Source organism: Phalacrocorax carbo, chromosome 3, assembly GCF_963921805.1.
Source record: "Phalacrocorax carbo chromosome 3, bPhaCar2.1, whole genome shotgun sequence".
Taxonomy (NCBI): Eukaryota; Metazoa; Chordata; class Aves; order Suliformes; family Phalacrocoracidae; genus Phalacrocorax; species Phalacrocorax carbo.
Genome location: NC_087515.1, coordinates 116,971,226 through 116,989,684, shown reverse-complemented (window position 1 = coordinate 116,989,684; position 18,459 = coordinate 116,971,226). Strand labels below are relative to the sequence as shown.

Here is an 18,459-nt window from a genome sequence, read left to right as displayed (position 1 = left end):
TATATTTTAAAAAGTCAAATATTGGGAACTATGACTTCCTAGAGTAATAAACGGAGTGCTAAGGCATCCCTTGTTCTGCACAGATGAGCAACAGAAGAGATAAGATGAAAATCACGTGTGCAGCACCATTACTGTGAAGCTGATGCTCAGCTGTACCTTTCTGTGGCTTCAGATACACATGAAATGTGTATGACACTATTCCTCCAAGAAAACTCTGGGATTTGGTCACCACTAAGCAACTGCGAACTCAGAGTGGTGGATTACCACTGAAGTGACTTGTCCTAATCAAGAAACTGGGAGAAGTTTAATGTGTGTGTATAATGTTTGTACCAAGTTAACCAGCCCACAAGTAATATAAGACTCAACGTGCTGAAGATGCTCTATACTGAAATGGAGAAATTGGACCCTCGGGAAAGGAGATGTGCTTTACTCCTGAATGAAGTTAGGAGTGTTAATGGAGTACAGGGAACGGCACCCAACCTGACAAAGTGACACTAGCATCTGTGAGAGGGAAAGTGGGAAGCAGTGATTTAGTGGGAGGAACAACTGCCTCCTCTCTCGCCTGGGCTAAGGAACATGTGCATGGGTGGGGAGACTCTGAAGGGAACTGAGGACAGCTGCAGTTCACTGGCACCACTTCCAAAGAGCATCACCTTCCAGCCACCCATGTTTAGCAGCTGGCTGAAAAGCAGTTGGCTGGAGTTTATTCAGGTGAAAACAGATCCACATCAGGAGGGAGGATATCTCCTGAAGTCATCGGCAGGCTTTAGCTGTGGTGTCCTATCAAGCTTTCACAGCACAATTTCTTGTTTTAATTGGCCCATGCTCAGACATCGCATCATTTCTGTTCACAGTTTAATTACATAATTATCTGCACTGACACGTATTATAAAATTAGGCACTGTAATTGCTACATTAGTAAACACCAACACAATATAAGTGTTTCCAGTACCAAAAAGGTACTTAGAAGAGTGACACAGATCTAGTCAACATGGACACAAGAAGCAGCAATAGCTGGACCCTGCGAACATGAAAGCAAATTCAAGGACTGCTCCTCTTAGTCAGTTCTTGTGTATTTGGTATTAGCACTAGGGACAGGAATCACATAGCCAAAATGTATGTATCTTAGGACAGAGCTTTAACCGTATCGCAGACTGATCAGTTTGGCAGGGAGGTGCAAATTAGTGAATAGCTTTCAGAGAAAGCTGTGAAGAGTCATGAGTATGCATACAGGTGTATAATTTTCTAGTAAGGGAGAACAGTAATTCTAGGGTATATCCTTCCAAACTAAAAGGGACACAGGCATCTAGAAATAACTTCGTAATTGAATATACTTCTGTTGAAAGCTGCTGACAAGGTCCATATAAAATCTTGTTTCAGTTAATGACCTAAGAATTTTTAATTCTTTTTTTTTAAAGCTTTGTTAACATGGAATAATCCCCAATTTACTTTGATATTCATTTTGAGGTGAACTGTATTGTTGATTTACACTTTTGCTTATACTGCTGTTTCTCTGGACTACAGGGAGATTTTATTTAAAGCTGCGTATTCAGTTCTGGGCTATCCGACCAACCAGACAGCCAAACTTCACAACTTACACAGGTGGATTTCACACCAGCCTCTTCTGAGAATGTTTCATATGTAGTTCAGCAAAATGGCAACATCTCCTCCAGTCTGAATTTCCTTGTGTTGATTACTTTATCTTCCAAACCATGTGGTTTTCTTGTTTTGTTTGTGATTGAATATAAAATTAGGATAGCTAGCTAATTCTCACGCAGTAAGTCAACTCAGCAATCAATAGGTTTGTCAGAGCAAATAGCCTATTCCTATGAGCCTTAATTAAACGTGGAAAGATGGAAATTTACTCTCATTGATGAAAAATAAAGTTGATATCCCAAGGTACTGGAAACATTCAGACTATGATTAGTAGAAACCTGACTGGAATCTCAACTAATGTTTACATGATAATAAAAACTTCATTTAACTTGGTAACTAAGTGAGCTCCCAAATGTCTCTCCATACCACAGAACCCTGTAAAAACACCTGATGTTTCATTACGTGCATAGCTATAGCTACGCATGGCAGCGTGACCTGCAGTGGTAATAGTGATTTGCCATGTCAAAGTATCACAAGCAGGTGGAGCAGGCTGAGACACAATGCCTGTCTGAGAGAGACATAGTCCAGACCAATCGAGACCCTTTAACTTTTGGAATATTCATACCCAGCTGCAGTGACTCACAACTGTCCATTGGGAAGCTTGGGAAATACATACCACTAAGGTAATTTAATTGTCTGAAGGACTGGTGAGTTCCCCAGGAGGGGGGGGGGGCTGAAGCCGAGGCATGGAGTCGGAGACGTCGCATCAGGGTGAAGGGACTTGGTTCAGAGCACCAAGTTCCCATTTATACCTTATGAAACAAGAATGCAGTTTTCAGCCCCAGGCCTTGTGTACAAGTGGGATATTGGAAGCAGACTTTGATACTACAGGAAAACACTTACTATGTTTTAAAACAAAATATCTCACATCATATTAGTTTACTCCAGTGCTGAAATGAAGTGCCCTGGTTTCAAAGGCTCCTTCAGGAACCCTGTAATACCAAATGGCTTTTTAAAAAAATTTAAACAAACAGAAGTGTTTACAGTTCACAAAATGTGACAAGCTGAAGTCCCACAAAAGACCTTAGTTCACTTTGTCTCAAGTAATAAAAACACATACTTACTAGCCTTCAGACCAAGTTTTAGGATGATCCAGTTTTCCAAATCAAAGCTACTGAAGACCCAAAATGCAGGTTTCCAGTAAGACGTGGTCACAGCTTAACTGTAGACTGCAGACCACAGTGTAGATCTAGAGCAGACAACTGAAAGTCTGGCCAGAAGTGCCATACTAATGTGCACGTACAAAGCCAGCAAGCCAGCAACTCCATCCCACGCCATTCTGTAGGGAAAAAAATCTCACTCAAAAGAAATAAAATAAGGAATAGTTATATTTTGACCCACAAAATAATTTCAACCCTGACCTTGCCAAAGACACCAAGCAAGTGGTTTAACCTTTTTGTATCTCACCTGTCCATATAGAAACTTTATATGCTCAGTTCACGGTTATATTATTGAGGTTGCAAGAGAAGGGATTATCTCTAAAAAAAGTACAGTCGTTATCACCACTCACTCTCTCCACTGCACATCCTTAAGGGTTTTCACTGGTTTCATGAACACCCTTCCTTGTGAAGAGAAGGAAAGCACTGGGGTGGTATGAAGGGAGCTACAAAATAGGAAGTTTCAGGAGGAAGGAAGTCCTAAACAGTTGACTTTTGCAACAGGTTGGGTAAGGGTCATGAACCATTGATCAGTCTTGATGACTGCTCTGAGGACTACTTAACAATGGTAAAATAAGTACAATGCAAGTATACATAACATATATATTATTATATATAATAATAATAAAAATAAATAATTACAGTATTCCAAATTAATCATTTCACTTTCTCTGAGGAATCCAACACAGAGCAAAGGCGAGCTGTAAAGGAACAAGGTCCCTTATAAAAATACATAGCAGTTTTTGGAACTGGTGAGCTTCCTTTCAGAATAAAATATCAAGGGAAAGTAACTTGCATGTTATTGTTGGAAAATTTACCCAGCCTGCATTCTTTTATAGTGCTATGTTGGAAACTAGGACATGCACGTACATGGTGAGATTTTTAAGCATTCCAGGCTGGATCGTCTTGCCCTGGCCAGACATATTCTCTTCAATGCTTTGGACTTGATGCTAGTTTAGAGTGCCTCCAGGAACCACACGTAACCACAGAATTACAGAACTATTCAATACTTAGTAATAATCAGAGGTTTTTACTAAACCTTCACATCCCCACACATCTGCTGACTCTGTAAGACCTGGAGATGCCTTTGCACAGCTGGACTGCCTTATGGATTCATGTGACCACTCTTCCTGCCTTTCAGGGAGAGGGTTTCAGCATATGTTACTGAATAGTTTAAGCATCAGGAAGATTCATCCCACAAGCCTGGACACCCCACAAGCTGCTATTTGGAGCAATTAAGAATTAGCTATTTAGATTTCATCTCTTAGAATTGTACGACTTCCTCATTTTCTAGATTTATAGTCTCCAGAGATTGGCTGGAGGATATGGGTCATTACGTGCTCTGCAACAGAAGCAAAGATAAATATATTTTAGCCTTTAAAATAAGCCGCTAGCCACAATGCTGCAAAAAGAAAAGGACCTGTCCTTTTTTGCCTCGGAAACTGTTATACTACTAACTTCAGGACCCTTCCTCTCACCACTCATCCACACAGACTTGTTTTGTTTTTTTTTTAAATAACTGCTGCCTTTAAGTGGCAGCTAGCAATGTTACATTTTTCACATGTGATGAGAGGAACTCTTCAGCCTCCAGGTCCAGCTTGTAGGACTGGACGTTCATGGAACTTGCACCAGACTTCATAGAACTTGACTCTCGCAATGACAAACACTTTCAAGAGCAGTCCTAAGTGCTTAAATATGGATCAGGAATGAAAACTCCCATTCGTTTCGGTGAGATTAGGATTTTAATCTAAACCGATTCCATTCTGCATTGTTAAAGGCTCTTACTACCCAGAGCTGTGATTTACTGCCATATTTCCAGAACAGTTCACTATCCAGTGTGCTGGTCCTCTTGTGGAAATTACTGTTTTCATTTTACTTTGCAGCTTAAATGAGAATTGATGTTTATTTATTTTATTTTATTTTTCTATATGGTTGCTGATCTTTAAAGCTCTGTTTACTAAAAACAGATTTTAAAAGATGTTCTGTAAAATGATATTAAGTCCAGCCATTGTTTTTTTTGGGATCAGCACAGAGACAGAAATGTAGTAGAAGGGCATGTTACTAACATCCTCCCCTTCCCCGAATCATTCAAAGCCAGCTTTAAAGTTAACACTGCCTTTGGGGTTTGTTTCATTTTGGTTTTATATGTAAGAAGCATTCTGGCCCTTTGTTTTAAAATTCATGCAGCACAATCTCAGCTTCTGTTTGAAACATATAATAAGCCTCTTATGTGGTTTTCTAGTAGACCTGCATTTTGGCACAGCACCTGCCTATTCATGTTTGTAAGGAGAAGGAGGAGGAGGAATAATGGCAAAAGCAGTTTTGCATGGAAAACATCCAGGCAACAAGACCATGCCTTTTTTTTTCAACTAAGTCCTGTATGAAAAGCAGTTGCAACCTCTTTTGTTTTTAAAGTTATCAGAACCAAGTTTTAATACCGCCTTGGAGCACTAAACATATACTTCATCCTGAAAAGCACTCCCCTGTGATAGTGCTGGACCACAAATACATTGTGCTTTTCAGAATACTGCCTTCCAGATTCTGCTATATTAATTTTCCTTTCACAAGAACTTTCACCGCACTTCTGGTGAAAGGTTTTCAGTCTTTAGGAGCATTTGTTTCTAATGACTTTACTGTAATTGTCTCAAATGTGCAGATTTGTGTTAAGTGCTTGAGGAACACATTAAGAATCTTTACCTTGTAGATTGTTCTACAAACCTCCCTAAAGCAAAACTTCCACTGATGCCAATGATGTTACTGTTATTTCTTTCTAGCCTCTATTTGTCTACCTACATATGTGCTGCTTCTTACAGAGTCACCTTCTAAGGTCCCTGGATCAGAGCTATTCATTGCTTTATTTGTTTGCACCCAATGCTATTTCTAATTATCTGTAACATAATAATAGTTTTATTATTCTATAGCATTTTTAAAAATTCACTAACACAGTATTATTAACCTGTTTAAGGATTTTTATAAATAAATACATGTAATGATTTCCATGTTGCAGTTAATTTTAGGTGGTGCATCCAACAAACATACTGTTGTATTGTCCAGGAAGACTGCTAGCACCGCAGATGTGATCTTCTGGAAGGCAGCAACAGCATGGGCTAAAATCATTGTATGAGTAGATACATCAGTATTTTCGATAATCTGCCTGACTTCCAAACATGCTGTTGTTCTTTAGCAATACAGGATTGGTTCAATATACCTAAATATATTAATTATATTAGGTATAATATACCTAACATTGGTATAATATAACTAAAAAGTACTCCTGTTACAGGGAGAACTTAAGCGGCCAAACCACACTCATAAAACCAGCACAGCTCTTCCAGTTAAAAGAGATGATCCCAGGAAAATCAGTTTCTGCCAGTGCAACTGCATCTATGTTGGAGGCATCTGGGAACACAGCTGTGCTGTTCTGGAATCCCACTTCTTCACAGGCACTGAAAGCCTGAAACGCAGCTCTAACCTAACATTTTGAGGAGCTCTGTGCCATCTTTAGAAAGACACTAGTCTGTCTTGAAAATCTGCATAGAGAAGAAGAGGCTGCAAATACACCCACTTAAATTTCAATAGATTTTTGAGATTCTTTTGTTCTACACATATTAAAATGAGGGAGTAGAAATCAATTCCCTTCAAGGCAGGAAACGTGAGATTGAAGCCAAAAATATGACAAACCATTTGATTGTAATTAATCAAATGACATTACTTTTTTTTTTTAATTTAAATGTTATCTATAAAATCCCAAAAAATAGCTAAATAATAGATCTGCAATAAATTTACAAACCAAATTACTTTATTTAATGCTAGCATTATATCATGATCACTCCCAACCTTACCCTTCCAGTTAAAGGACCATTGGTGCTTGTTTCTGTTATTAATCCAGAGGATATGCTTCTCATGTTCAGTGACCCAGTTCCAAGAAGTATCACAATATAGAAGCCTATTTTCCACTTAATAAACATGCATAATTCCTGTGAACATTAGCACTGATTATGCACACTTACAAACTCTAGGGCATATTCATCTAAACACAGTGAATTCAAAAGATCTGAAGGGAGATGCATTTGGCCCTCTAGACTGCAAGAAACCCTAAGGAATGATAGGAACAGTCCAGAATGTTTTACTGGTATATTCTATTTTAATGACACTTTTGCATATTAATTCCTTCAGCTCTCTGCCCAAAATACGAATGATGTTTTATGTAAGATAAAAGAATTAAGGACCTTTCAGGGTAGAAAAGAGGAAAATTAAGAAAGCAAGGAAGGATTAAGCTTGTTAGGATATCACTCTGAAGATGGAAACTGCAGGTTCCAGACTGTCCGATGCTATAATGTGACATCAGTCACTTGATTTTGCTTTGAATTCTAATGTCCTAGATAGTTCTCTACAGGAGAGGTTTGAAAGATGCAACTCCCAAAGGAAAACAGATGCATATACCCTGGAGAAATGTAGAATTTAATACAAATTCCTGTCCTAAGCAAAACCTTGTGGTTTTGCATTGGCACATTTGTTTACAACATGCTGGCTTGAGTTTCAGCTTTCTCAGAACAGTATCCACAAACGCCTCCCCCTCCCAAACTCTGTGCAGGCTGCCTGGGCAGCTAACCCAGTGTTTCAGCATTGAGGGCTCTCTGTGGCTCTGGGCTTATGGTATATAAACAGTTCTTTAACAAACTATTTTAAAAACCACTGAAGCGTTCACTTCGTTCCGTGACATGGAGGGTAACATGAGCCCTAAAAGCTTGCCACAGATTCTGGATCGCAAGAAGAATATATCCACCCAAAAATGTACCAATATTTTTCACTGAACCCATTAGGTCTGCAGACAATGCTAAATATGCAACAACATAAAGTATATTTCTGCCTATTAGCTGCTTATTTAAATGAGGTGTTCTTGACTAAACATTTTAATAGACACTTCCTCTAAAAGTGCAGAGTCCGTTTGTGTAACTGCTATTTATTTTAAGCACTGTGTGATTTGTATTTGTGATGGAAACTTCAATAGCAAAGGCTTCCAAGCCAAGCTAGAGTAGTTCCCCCTTTAGTCAATACAGTCTTCATCTACATCAGTAAACAGCACAGTACAATTGATGCAAATACGTAAAGAGGAAGAGTTAGTGTTGAGGACCTGACATTACCATCACACGTTTTCATTTTTTTATTTCAGACCAACTCTAGCTTATTACCAGACATTAGATATAGTAATACCTTAGGTGCGATCCCAGGACACATATTCTGGTTACATTTAATCCAGATGCAGTTTCTGTGCCCCAAGACTGTGCACCCCACTCTGTAATTATGAAGGAAGAGCAGTAAGTGGAGATAACCAGGAAATTCACCTCAGAATAATGCCCCGATATAGCCTAAAATGTTTTTGCTCTTTAAGCTAAGGGTATTTTCTATTGTGCGTGAGTGAAAGAGCTTTCTTTGTATCTTAGTCTGATGGCCAATGGCCTTTTATCAATCTAACGTGAATGTGCACCACACAACTCTCATGAATAAAGAAACTGTGTCATCTTAAGAAAATGTATATCTGAACTGAAGATAAGTCTTGTATTTCTTTTCCAAATATATTTATTGATGGAAATCTTCTTTAATAGAATCCAGTTCAGACCAAGACATAAAATGTCATCCCTCTCGACTACAAGTTCATGCAGAGGAATTATTAATCAATACACGCTTCATACATTTTCACCTTGAATATGCATTAGAGGAACTGAAATGCTGTTAATGTAATCACAATGATTTGGGTCTCCTGCTGGTGGCTCCTCCTGGAAAGATCAAATTTCGCCTCTGAGGCTTTGTCTGCAGCCAGCAGCCAGGGCAGGCAGAATGGCCTACATAGGAGAAGTCGCCACCACTGACAGCACTTAGACTATTAGCTCCTCGGAGAGCCCAGGGCCATTATTTTACAAGCATTTCTGTGACAGAAGGAGAAGTAAAGCTCTGGATTTACTACAGCTAATTGTATTTCTTCTCTGCAAAATTAGCATTTAGCCCGGTATATAGACATTACATATAGAATGACAATAAACTGGACTAAATGTATGACAGTACCATTACAGAGCAGATCTCAAAACCCACAACTACCGAAGCAAGGGAGACAATCTTATTTGATGTGCATATCTAAAAACATATGAGGCCATTGAAGTAAAAGCCAGATATTGCAGCTTAGTAAGACTACAGAGCTGTCTCCAAATTTCAAGAGCAAAATAATCCTCTGCTCTTTGTGTTGTTTTTTGCAGTACCATTTTTGTAAACATGATATTGAATTTACTCTCCGATATTTCTTCATGAGTAAAGTATCTCGTGAAATATCTGTGAACACTTCAAACACCCCTTTGAAGGGAGGATGTCCTAACAGTTCCAACCTATTTTCAGAAGATACCTTTCCCCACAACACACAAAATCATTAAAAAAAAATTAATCCCTTTGCTGTGATTTGCCAGAAAGAACATGATGATTTCTAAAGAGTTAAAGAGTTGATGTACTTCATTACAAACAGGTATTTTGTAAAGACCATTCACTTTCCCAGAACTTGTAAGAGAAATGATTAGATGACTGATCTTCGCGGATGTGCACCAAGTACCATTTAAAATGGAAGCTATAAATTATCAGTGAATAACAAGCACAATACCTGAGGCAGTAAACAATTTTTCATCTGAGAATACAGTTATTACAAAGTCAGTTGTTTCTTAAGAAAAGGATTGTGAGGCAAAATCTTGAGCCATAAATATGAAAATATGGAGACAGAAGCTTATTTATGTAAGTTAGCAGTTTTTGTTAGACCATTCATCAGGAGGAAAAAGGGGCTAGGTAGTAATGTGCAGAGTAGTCTGGTTCAAGGCTGAAGAAATTTAGGAAAGGACTGTACCATGCGTTTAAGGGAAAAGACAGTCCTACTTGTCTGCAGAAATTGTCAGTGTGCTCAATATTAGCTACTTATATTTGAAAGGCTTTTTTATTTGTATTCAGCCTCACACTGTATTTATGAACCATTCTGATCCTACTGTTCATCATTGCCATCCAATATTTTTCCTAATTAAAATTACTTTGAAGTCTCTGACCTTTAGGCAGACACTCAATTCTGAATTAAAATATAATTATCTTTGTAACATGAATACACTTCTTACGCTGCCCCCACGCTCTTCTTGTTACAGGATAAACACATAATGAATGTAAGGAAAAAACTACACTGAACTTGATGAAATAATGAAAAATAAGAAGAAAATAAACCGAGCACCCTGGTTTTCCTTCATATATAACAAGGGCAAAGAGACAGTAGGGAAAAAATAAAGGCAATACTTAAAAATCTAGAGAAAGAAATCCTTTGTGCACAGTGAATAATTTATGTGCAGGATGTACTGCTATGAAACTTCACCATTTTTGCTGAAACCAAAAGAAGGACGGTCTTTTATATGAGTAGGTCCAGCAATCACATGGTTTATATTCCAGTGGTATTACACAGGTACAGTGAGGTTTATTGAACAGGACGACAAACACTCTTTGAAGGTGAAAGATGCCCATAAATTACAGGGTGCAGAGAGCACACTTCCTGGGAGTAAATCCCAGCTTTTTTCCTAAATTTTTCGTTCTGGTCGCGGTAGCTATGCGAATTGCCGGTATGGTGCAGGTAGCACTTCCCATTTATCTCCTTGTCTTCACCACTGCTGCTTCTAGCACAGGCATTCCTTAGTCTAAATGAATGGCAGCTCTTGACCATATGTTCGCTTTACATTACTTCGCAACCTTTTCTATGACCATATAATAAGAACTTGATAAATAACTTACTTTAACGTAGAGCTGCTGAAACTCCTCAAGGTTCAGTCTACCACTCGGACAGTCCTTTAGAAATCCTTTGTACCACTGTTTTAGCTCGTGTTCATTGAACTCCGTGCTCTTCACCAGATCCTCCATCACCTCAGGGGCCAGCTTGCTGTTCTGTTTCCCCATTCTGCCTTAAGAAGAAATAAATTAATACAATTAGCCAGGTTGCTGTGAACAATTTAAACTGGAATTAGCGGCAAGCTCGAACGCATCACTTGTTTCGTACTCACTGCTGCTTTTAGTCAAACGCAACTTCATGGATTCGCTAGTGAACAGGAACCTAAGCTATGTTTGAATATTAGAGGCTGAAATGGTGAAAAAGACAACATTCTTCTTTCATTTAGGAGTCCTAAGGCCTGGAGATAGACTGCTCATTTTCCTTCAGGTTAGGTACATTCTAGCTTTATTTTACACTAAGGCTGAAAAAGATGACTTCACTTCTCCTTCAAATTTAACAAAAACTTTTCACAGATTCAGGGATGTCCACAGAATTTCTCTCTATCTTTGTCTCAAAAATCTCTCCTGATACAACACCCATATTAGCAGCTGCTCCTCACAGGTACGAGGCTGTGGACAGACAGGCTTGTAATGTACAGCACTAGTTGAGCCACTGGGAGGAAGCAAGACGAGAGTACACATGCTTGGTCTCAAAAAATGATGAAACCAAACTGGAAAAACAAATGTAATTTTTATATATATGCACATATATATGTATATATACATATATATGCATATATTTATACAAATATATTTAGTGTATAACTGATACACAATAGATGGTTTATATCACATCACTATTAACACTGGAAATACCCACAACATTTGTTATACACATTTTGTATAAATACTTACAAATATTAAGTGTAAAACATATAGCAACACAAAATATGCATGTGTGTATAGGTAAATACAATAATTTCAGTACTTCCTTTGACATTTGGCCAAAGATGTTCTTTGACAGAACTTTTGAGAAATCCTTTTGTTTTAACCTTTTCCCATTCTACTACATTTTGTTTCATGAAAGATGTCTTTCAGGGTTTTTTTTTAATCAGGTGACAGACAGTACTTAACCTGTCCTGTAGAGAACTGCAAAGTGATGAATAATTTCTTTCCTGAGCCTAGCTTAACATTTTCATTTTTATCTTCCAGTATAGCGTCTATCTCAATGACAGAACCACACTGAACGCACTCATGTCCATATCACCACCCATTCCTGGTATTAATCTATTGCTTTTGGCATCTTCCCATTTTGAAGGGGAAGTTTCTTTCTCCTCAGAAGGACATACTTTGCTCTGTTCCAATGAATCAATATATTTATATAGCTTCGTTTATGGGAAACTTCCTGGAGCAGACACAAAGTTAACTATTCCTGCTGGTTTATGTGTGACCAGCACATCCCCTGGTGCCATACTACCAGCGGCACCAGGTCTCTTCCTGAAACATCTCGTGGTCCCTCCCGCCTTCGGCAAAGTCCCTCCCCGTCTGTCCTCACCCCCTGTCACAGCCCCCAGCCCACCAGGACAACCAGGGCTGGCAGCCAACTCCTTTGCCAAGACAGCACATGACTTGGCCACACAAACATCCCCAACACCGAGAAGGAAGGTGTCTTAGGTCAAAGCATTTAGCTGGCACAAAGTTGGGAAATTTGTCATCAGAAAATACAAAATGCCCATCGGGCTAGAAACTCCAGCCAGAAATGCCTCAATACCTTTGGGACACGGCTGTTAGACAAGCGCACTGTGCTGTGCGTAGACGTAATTGGAGGTGGAAGTGGGCCACCATTTCTTGGGGTGCTTCCAGCAAGCAAAGCCTCCTTCCCCAGGCTCTGCACATCCTTCCTCTACCAATGCTGGGAGATGCCACTGGCCTTTCTTGCTCGAGGCCCTGTATCCTCTCTGAACTACAAGAACTTGCTACAAGGACTCCCCCAGCTATTAATTAAGGGCAGCACACTACTTGCTCTAAATTTACTTTGCAGCTTTGCCAAGCTCCCATCCAAAAGTTTTGGTAAATTTAGCACAAATATGGGAGATTTCAACCTTTCAGTTAATTGCCACAGGTCTAATTGTACATGCAGATGTCCAGAAATTAGTTGTTTTGACTAAACAATCGGTTTGCAATTTATAGCATTTAGAACAAATGCCCCAGCCTTATCTTTGAAGTCTCCATCTTCTCATATATGACATTGACCTAACTTGGCATAATCTGAATTTAAATCCCATAGAAACTGAAGTACACTAATACAGATATTTCTCTAGCTCTAACTCTGATAGCTTTTAAGTGAAAAAAATAGACTGGTTTATTTGGTTTAATATTTAAGGAGCCTTTTTATTTCCCCTTTTTAATTTCTTTCCTTTAAACAGTTGGTACCCTTTGCAGTCATAAGGTGTTTTTCTTAAGATCCAGAGCACCCTTAAAGATTCTCAGCAATTATAGTAACTACCTTAGGTAGATTCATAAGGCATCTTCTGGCTCTCTTAATTTAGCCAAGTGTGCTTTTACTTGACTCTTTTCACTTGGATTCTTATCCCCATTAGTATTTAACTCAATGACAATTACACATGAAAAAAAGCATCTTCAATGGGCAAAAATCAGGTAGTTTTGACTGGCAAATTTTCTGTAATAGCAACGTTTCTGCATTTATCACGTTAGCTTTACAGCCCTTGGACCTGGTGCTACACAGCGGTGGAAGCAGACAGAACTGTGAATCTCAGCACCATCTTCCGAAGTTAGCTATGTTGTTTTCAGTAATGTGGACATAAAACACTACAGAAAATGGAGTGTGTCTGCACATCTGTATACATGAATAAAGAGCTGGACAAACATATCTGCACATAAACTTTTCTATCATCAGATTTGGAGAAACAAGACACCAGTTTTCTGCCTGTGTGACACAGGTCGCTGGTTTTGGTCAGCTGCTGGTTCTGCCATAGGTTGTCCAAGAAGTCCCAAACACCTTCCGGCCATCCCTGATGTACCTCACCGCATAATATCCTCTAGTAAATGAAAACCACAGCTGACATCTTGATAAACACTTTCAGAAACTATTTTTCCCACAGAACCAAACCAGTATCTGAGGAAGGTATAAACTGGGACTGCTGGGTTCTGTACTCTATTTGCTGCTCCAGCACATTGCAGTGCATAATCTGCCAAGTTCTGTTTGAGGTGAGGGACTGAACAAGCTGACCAAACCGGTCACAATGCCTTCCTGTAATTAGAGACACTCATTCTTTCTTCTCGTTTTAAAGTTCTTATGGAATTGAATTACAATCTGCAAGAAAGCTCAAGAGTCTCATATAATTATCAAATATAAACTCACACTTCTGGCTCTGGGAGATCCGGCTTATTTGGGAATAAAAACTCAAATACATAGATTATCTAGTTAATCATATTCTAACATGTTCTAGAGTTTCATTGAATCTGTTATTATTATTGAAAAAGTACAATCACCCATTAGCAATGAGTATGCCGCTGCCAACACATTTAATTTTCTAAAATGAAAACTATTTTTAATTAACTTACAATCATGGTTTCCCAAACATGTTTTTTCCTTGTGAAAATCTATGAATATACATTAGGAAAAGACAGAACAGAACAGCTGCACAATCACTAAGTTTTCAAGAGGAAGAAAGGTCACTCTGCAAGCATTTCTTTGTTTAGTAAATTTTATTCTTTTAAACTATAAATTTGCTTCCAACTTCCATGCTTCGAACCACGCAATGTGACAATCCAAGCACTACTATTCATCTTCTGTTGCGTTTTCTGATTGGCGAAAATCAACAAAGGGAAAAAACAAAAAAATAAACCCCAAACAAAAAAGCAACGTGCTTCAACTCCAAACCATCATGGGGGGAGATTCATGATAAACAAGGAACCAGGTATGTGGCTGGCTCTTAGCATCAGTAAAGGTATCAAGACTGTTCCCAGCGAGATTACTCTGGCAGGAGGACGCTTAGTAATATTAGCAAGGGCAACACAGTGCAGATTAGAGATCAAGAAAAACACTAAAACTCTACTGTTGTGCCACAAGTAGCAACAGGAATGAAGGTTGAGTTTAAAAACATACCCTCTTGGCTGAAATGCTGCAAAGAGGCTGTCAGCTACCCAGAGAAACCAGCTTTTCAGAAATGCTTAGTGTAGCAGTACTTTAGTACTTCATTAACACCTTAATTGCTGCTTTTACAGGTTGATAGGAGGGTCAGATTTAAAAGATGGAGTTTTATTAAACAACCAATCCCCACCCTGAAGCAGTCCGGGCTGTGCCCACAGCAGGCAGGGACAATATGAGGATGTATCTGCCTGCTCTTTTCCTCGCTGGATCTCAGGAGGTCCACGCCAGCCAGCCCGGGAAGCAGGAAAGAGCTGCAGCAGCAGCTGGAAGTTACTCTAAAATGACTCAGCAGCATAGCTTAGGAAACTGATTTTATGATGATTTACTGGGGGCTTTGGAGGTAACAGGCATTAAGTCAGATGCAGGAAGAGGAAGACATTTCCCTCAGTTTTAAGACCATACCTGGTTTTATACAGTTCTTCCCTGTTTATATCTTTCATTTGATTATCTTTCCTGCAATGCTATCATGTGTCCCACACTTGCTTGTGCTGTTTCAAAAGCTTTCTGCTCTCCACACAATCATCATCCAAACCCCCTGGCCAATAGCAGGGACTTTTCCCTGGAATATTTGACAGCAGTTCCTGCATAGGCTTGTCAGGTCTGCCTCTCCCACTTGGCTTGCCAGTACTAAACGGCCAGAGTTTTACAAACTAAAATTTTATTAAAGACTTAAGAAGAAGAAAAAAGAAGTTCAATAGAAAAACATGACTTACAGAAGCTTGTTTGCTGTTTAACAACTTCAAAACACCCCCAAAACGGAGTTGCTAACACAGCTCCGTCGCCACCTGCTTCCTCTTTCCACTCCTCTCTGTTCCCCTTTGGCTTCCTCGGCAAGTGTTCAACGTTCAAAGGGACCAAGTGCAAACAAATATAACTCTGGCTGTTCCTAAGGAAGAGTAAACTGAGTGCTGCCAAAGATGTCATATTTGTGCTGAAAATGGACCCAAAACCCTTTGACAAGACAGTGCCAACAGTGTCCAATCAAGTCCTTAAAAACCCAGTTCTGTGCCATTTTACTTGCTTTCCTTAAACCCAGTTATATAAAACCATTTTCTTTTCAAGTTGCATTAAAAGAAGTGCTGCCAGCAGACTGAGGGAGGTGAGGAGCTGTGGAGTCTCCATCCCTGAAGACACTCAAAACCCAACGGGACACAGCTCCAAGCAATCATCTGTAGCTGACCCTGCTTGAGCAGGGGGTTGGACTAGAGCATCTCCAGAGGCTCCCTCCAACCTCAGTGATTCTGTGAAACAGGGGGAATTGGGGCAGTCATCCCGCCTATCTTTTGGTATCCACAGTAGCTGCCTAGTTTCACTAAATTCCCTCCACAGGTAGCTGAGAGTAAAAGAGCTCATCCAAAGGATTATTTGGAGAAGAGGTACTGCGGTCACCTCCCTCCCCTCCCTGACTCCAGGAGTGCAGGGAGATTCGCCTTACGCCCCTGGGTACAGGCACCTAACTGAACAGGGCTATCCCAGCATCTCAGTATATTTTGGCTGCTCTGACACCTGCCCCTGATCATGCTCTTGATTTCCCAGTAAACCTGCATGAGCCGTAGGGGCTAGTCAACCAACATCTCCGCAGCCTCATGAGGTCTGTGCATTAAATGAGTTCCCTTGTATGGTGCATGTTTTTCTTGCTCTTCCCTGGCTCTGGGAAACAGGAATGAGTCATGTGGACTATGCCAGAAGCAAATGACAACACTCACTTTGCCAGCTCAGCTGTGCTGGCAGGCACTCATTAGGTTGGAAGGAAAGCTGTGCTTCATCCCCACCCCTCTGCCCACTCCCAGCCCACAAGCTCCCACATGAACGTGCTGACTCCTGGGGACTACATGTGAAATCCAGGCACTGAGCAGGCAAGTGTGGTGGGTGTCTTTGCAATCTTTGACACAACCAATTCTATAAATGGTACATTAAACACTGTATAGACTCCAACATACATACATATATAGGGGTAACAAAACCCAAAACAACTAAATGCTGTGGAAAGCAGAGAACTATGTGTATAATCTACAGTAACAGAATAATTTTCATATTATTTTTGAGCAGGCTGTTTATCAAATTTCCAGCTGTGTGCTGATAATAACTATAACTCCTGAAAACTCCCAGCATTGTTCTTTTCTCCTCAGGCTACTTCTGACGCTGCCTTTTCTCTACTAATGTCAGCATGAAGGATAGATAAAGGCAGGCTATCAAGCTGCACAGATGCTTCATTCCTTCAAATACACTTACTGTTTCACAGAAGAAGAAATCCAGCACTGTAGCCTGTCTTCCACACACAAAAACCCCAATGATCTCATACCCAACGCTCCACACGAGTAAGTATGCGAGGAACAGTACACATGGAAGAGAAAAGGAATTTTCCCAACCGGACCAAAGGCTACAACTAAAATGACCTTGTTCAACAGCAGTGCTTCAATGGCAGATGCCACCAAGCTGAGTGGTGCAGTTGATATGCTAGAGGGAAGGGATACCATTCAGAGGGACATTGGCAGGCTGGAGAAATGGGTCCATGCAAACCTCATGAAGTTCAACAAGGCCAAGTGCAAGGTCCTGCACCTGGGTCAGGGCAATCCCCAGTATCAATACAGACTGGGCAATGAATGGATTAAGAGCAGCTCTGCAGAGAAGGACCTGGGGATACTGGGGTCCCCAGTACAAGAAAGACATTAAGCTGTTGGAGTGGGTCCAGAGGAGGGCCACAAAAATGATCAGAAGGCTGCAACACCTCTCCTGTGAAGAAAGGCTGAGAGAGTTGGGGTTGTTCAGGCTGGAGAAAAGGTGGCTGCAGGGAGACCTTATTGTAGACTTTCAATAATTAAAGGGGGCTTGTAAGAAAGACAGAGAGAGACTTTTTACCAAGGCCTGTAGTGACAGGACAAGGGGCAACAGTTTTAAACTGAAAGAGGGTAGATTTAGATTGGACATAAGGAAGAAATTTGTTTTATAGTGGAGGGTAATGGGACACTGGAACAAGTTGCCCAGAGGAGTTGTGGATGCCCCATCCCTGGAAGTCTTCAAGGTCAGGTTGGACGGGGCTTTGAGCAACGTTGTCTATTAAAAGATGTCCCTGCCCATGGTAGGGGCAGTTAGACTAGATAATCTTTAAAGGCCCCTTCCAGCCCAAACTGTTCTATGATTCTATTCTTCCTAGGGAACTTGTGAAGAACATCCTCACATCAAGTGTCAACAAAATTTCTAGCCAGCTTGCATGAAACAGGGATGACCCCGAACCCTGTCCTATAACTTGAGTAGTAGAACCACACCGGATGGGGAAAGCCCTTTTATCCCCCAATATGTGCAAAAGATGAAGACACTGTAGAGGAGAACATTTTGGTACTGTTGCATGATACCGTGGTGGGCTGACCATGGCTGGACACCAGGTGCCCACCAAAGCTGCTCTGTCACTCTCCTCCTCAGCTGGGCAGGGAGAGAAAATACAATGAAAGGCTCATGCGTTGAGATCAGAACAGGGAGAGATCACTCACCAGTTACTGTCACAGGCAAAACAGACTCAACTTGGGGAGATTAATTTAATTTATTGCCAGTCAAAATCAGAGTGGGGTAATGAGAAATAAAAAACAAATCTTAAAACACCTTCCCCCCAATGCTCCCTTCTTCCCAGGCTTAACTTTACTCCTGATTTCTCTACCTCCTCCACACAGCAGCACAGAGGGATGGGGAATGGGGACTGCGGTCAGT

At 40.3% G+C, this 18,459-nt stretch overlaps 1 protein-coding gene across 2 annotated transcripts in view; it reads right to left on the bottom strand.

Moving 5' to 3' along the window:
• The window catches only part of VSNL1 (visinin like 1), a 93,885-nt gene that overhangs the window by 40,991 nt on the left and 34,435 nt on the right, over window positions 1–18,459 (bottom strand). For both annotated transcript variants that reach the window (XM_064448095.1, XM_064448096.1), the window contains exon 2: window positions 10,611–10,777. In XM_064448095.1, coding sequence (XP_064304165.1) covers window positions 10,611–10,772 — 162 coding nt within the window. In that variant the 5' untranslated portion in view covers window positions 10,773–10,777. The remainder of the gene's footprint in view (window positions 1–10,610; window positions 10,778–18,459) is intronic.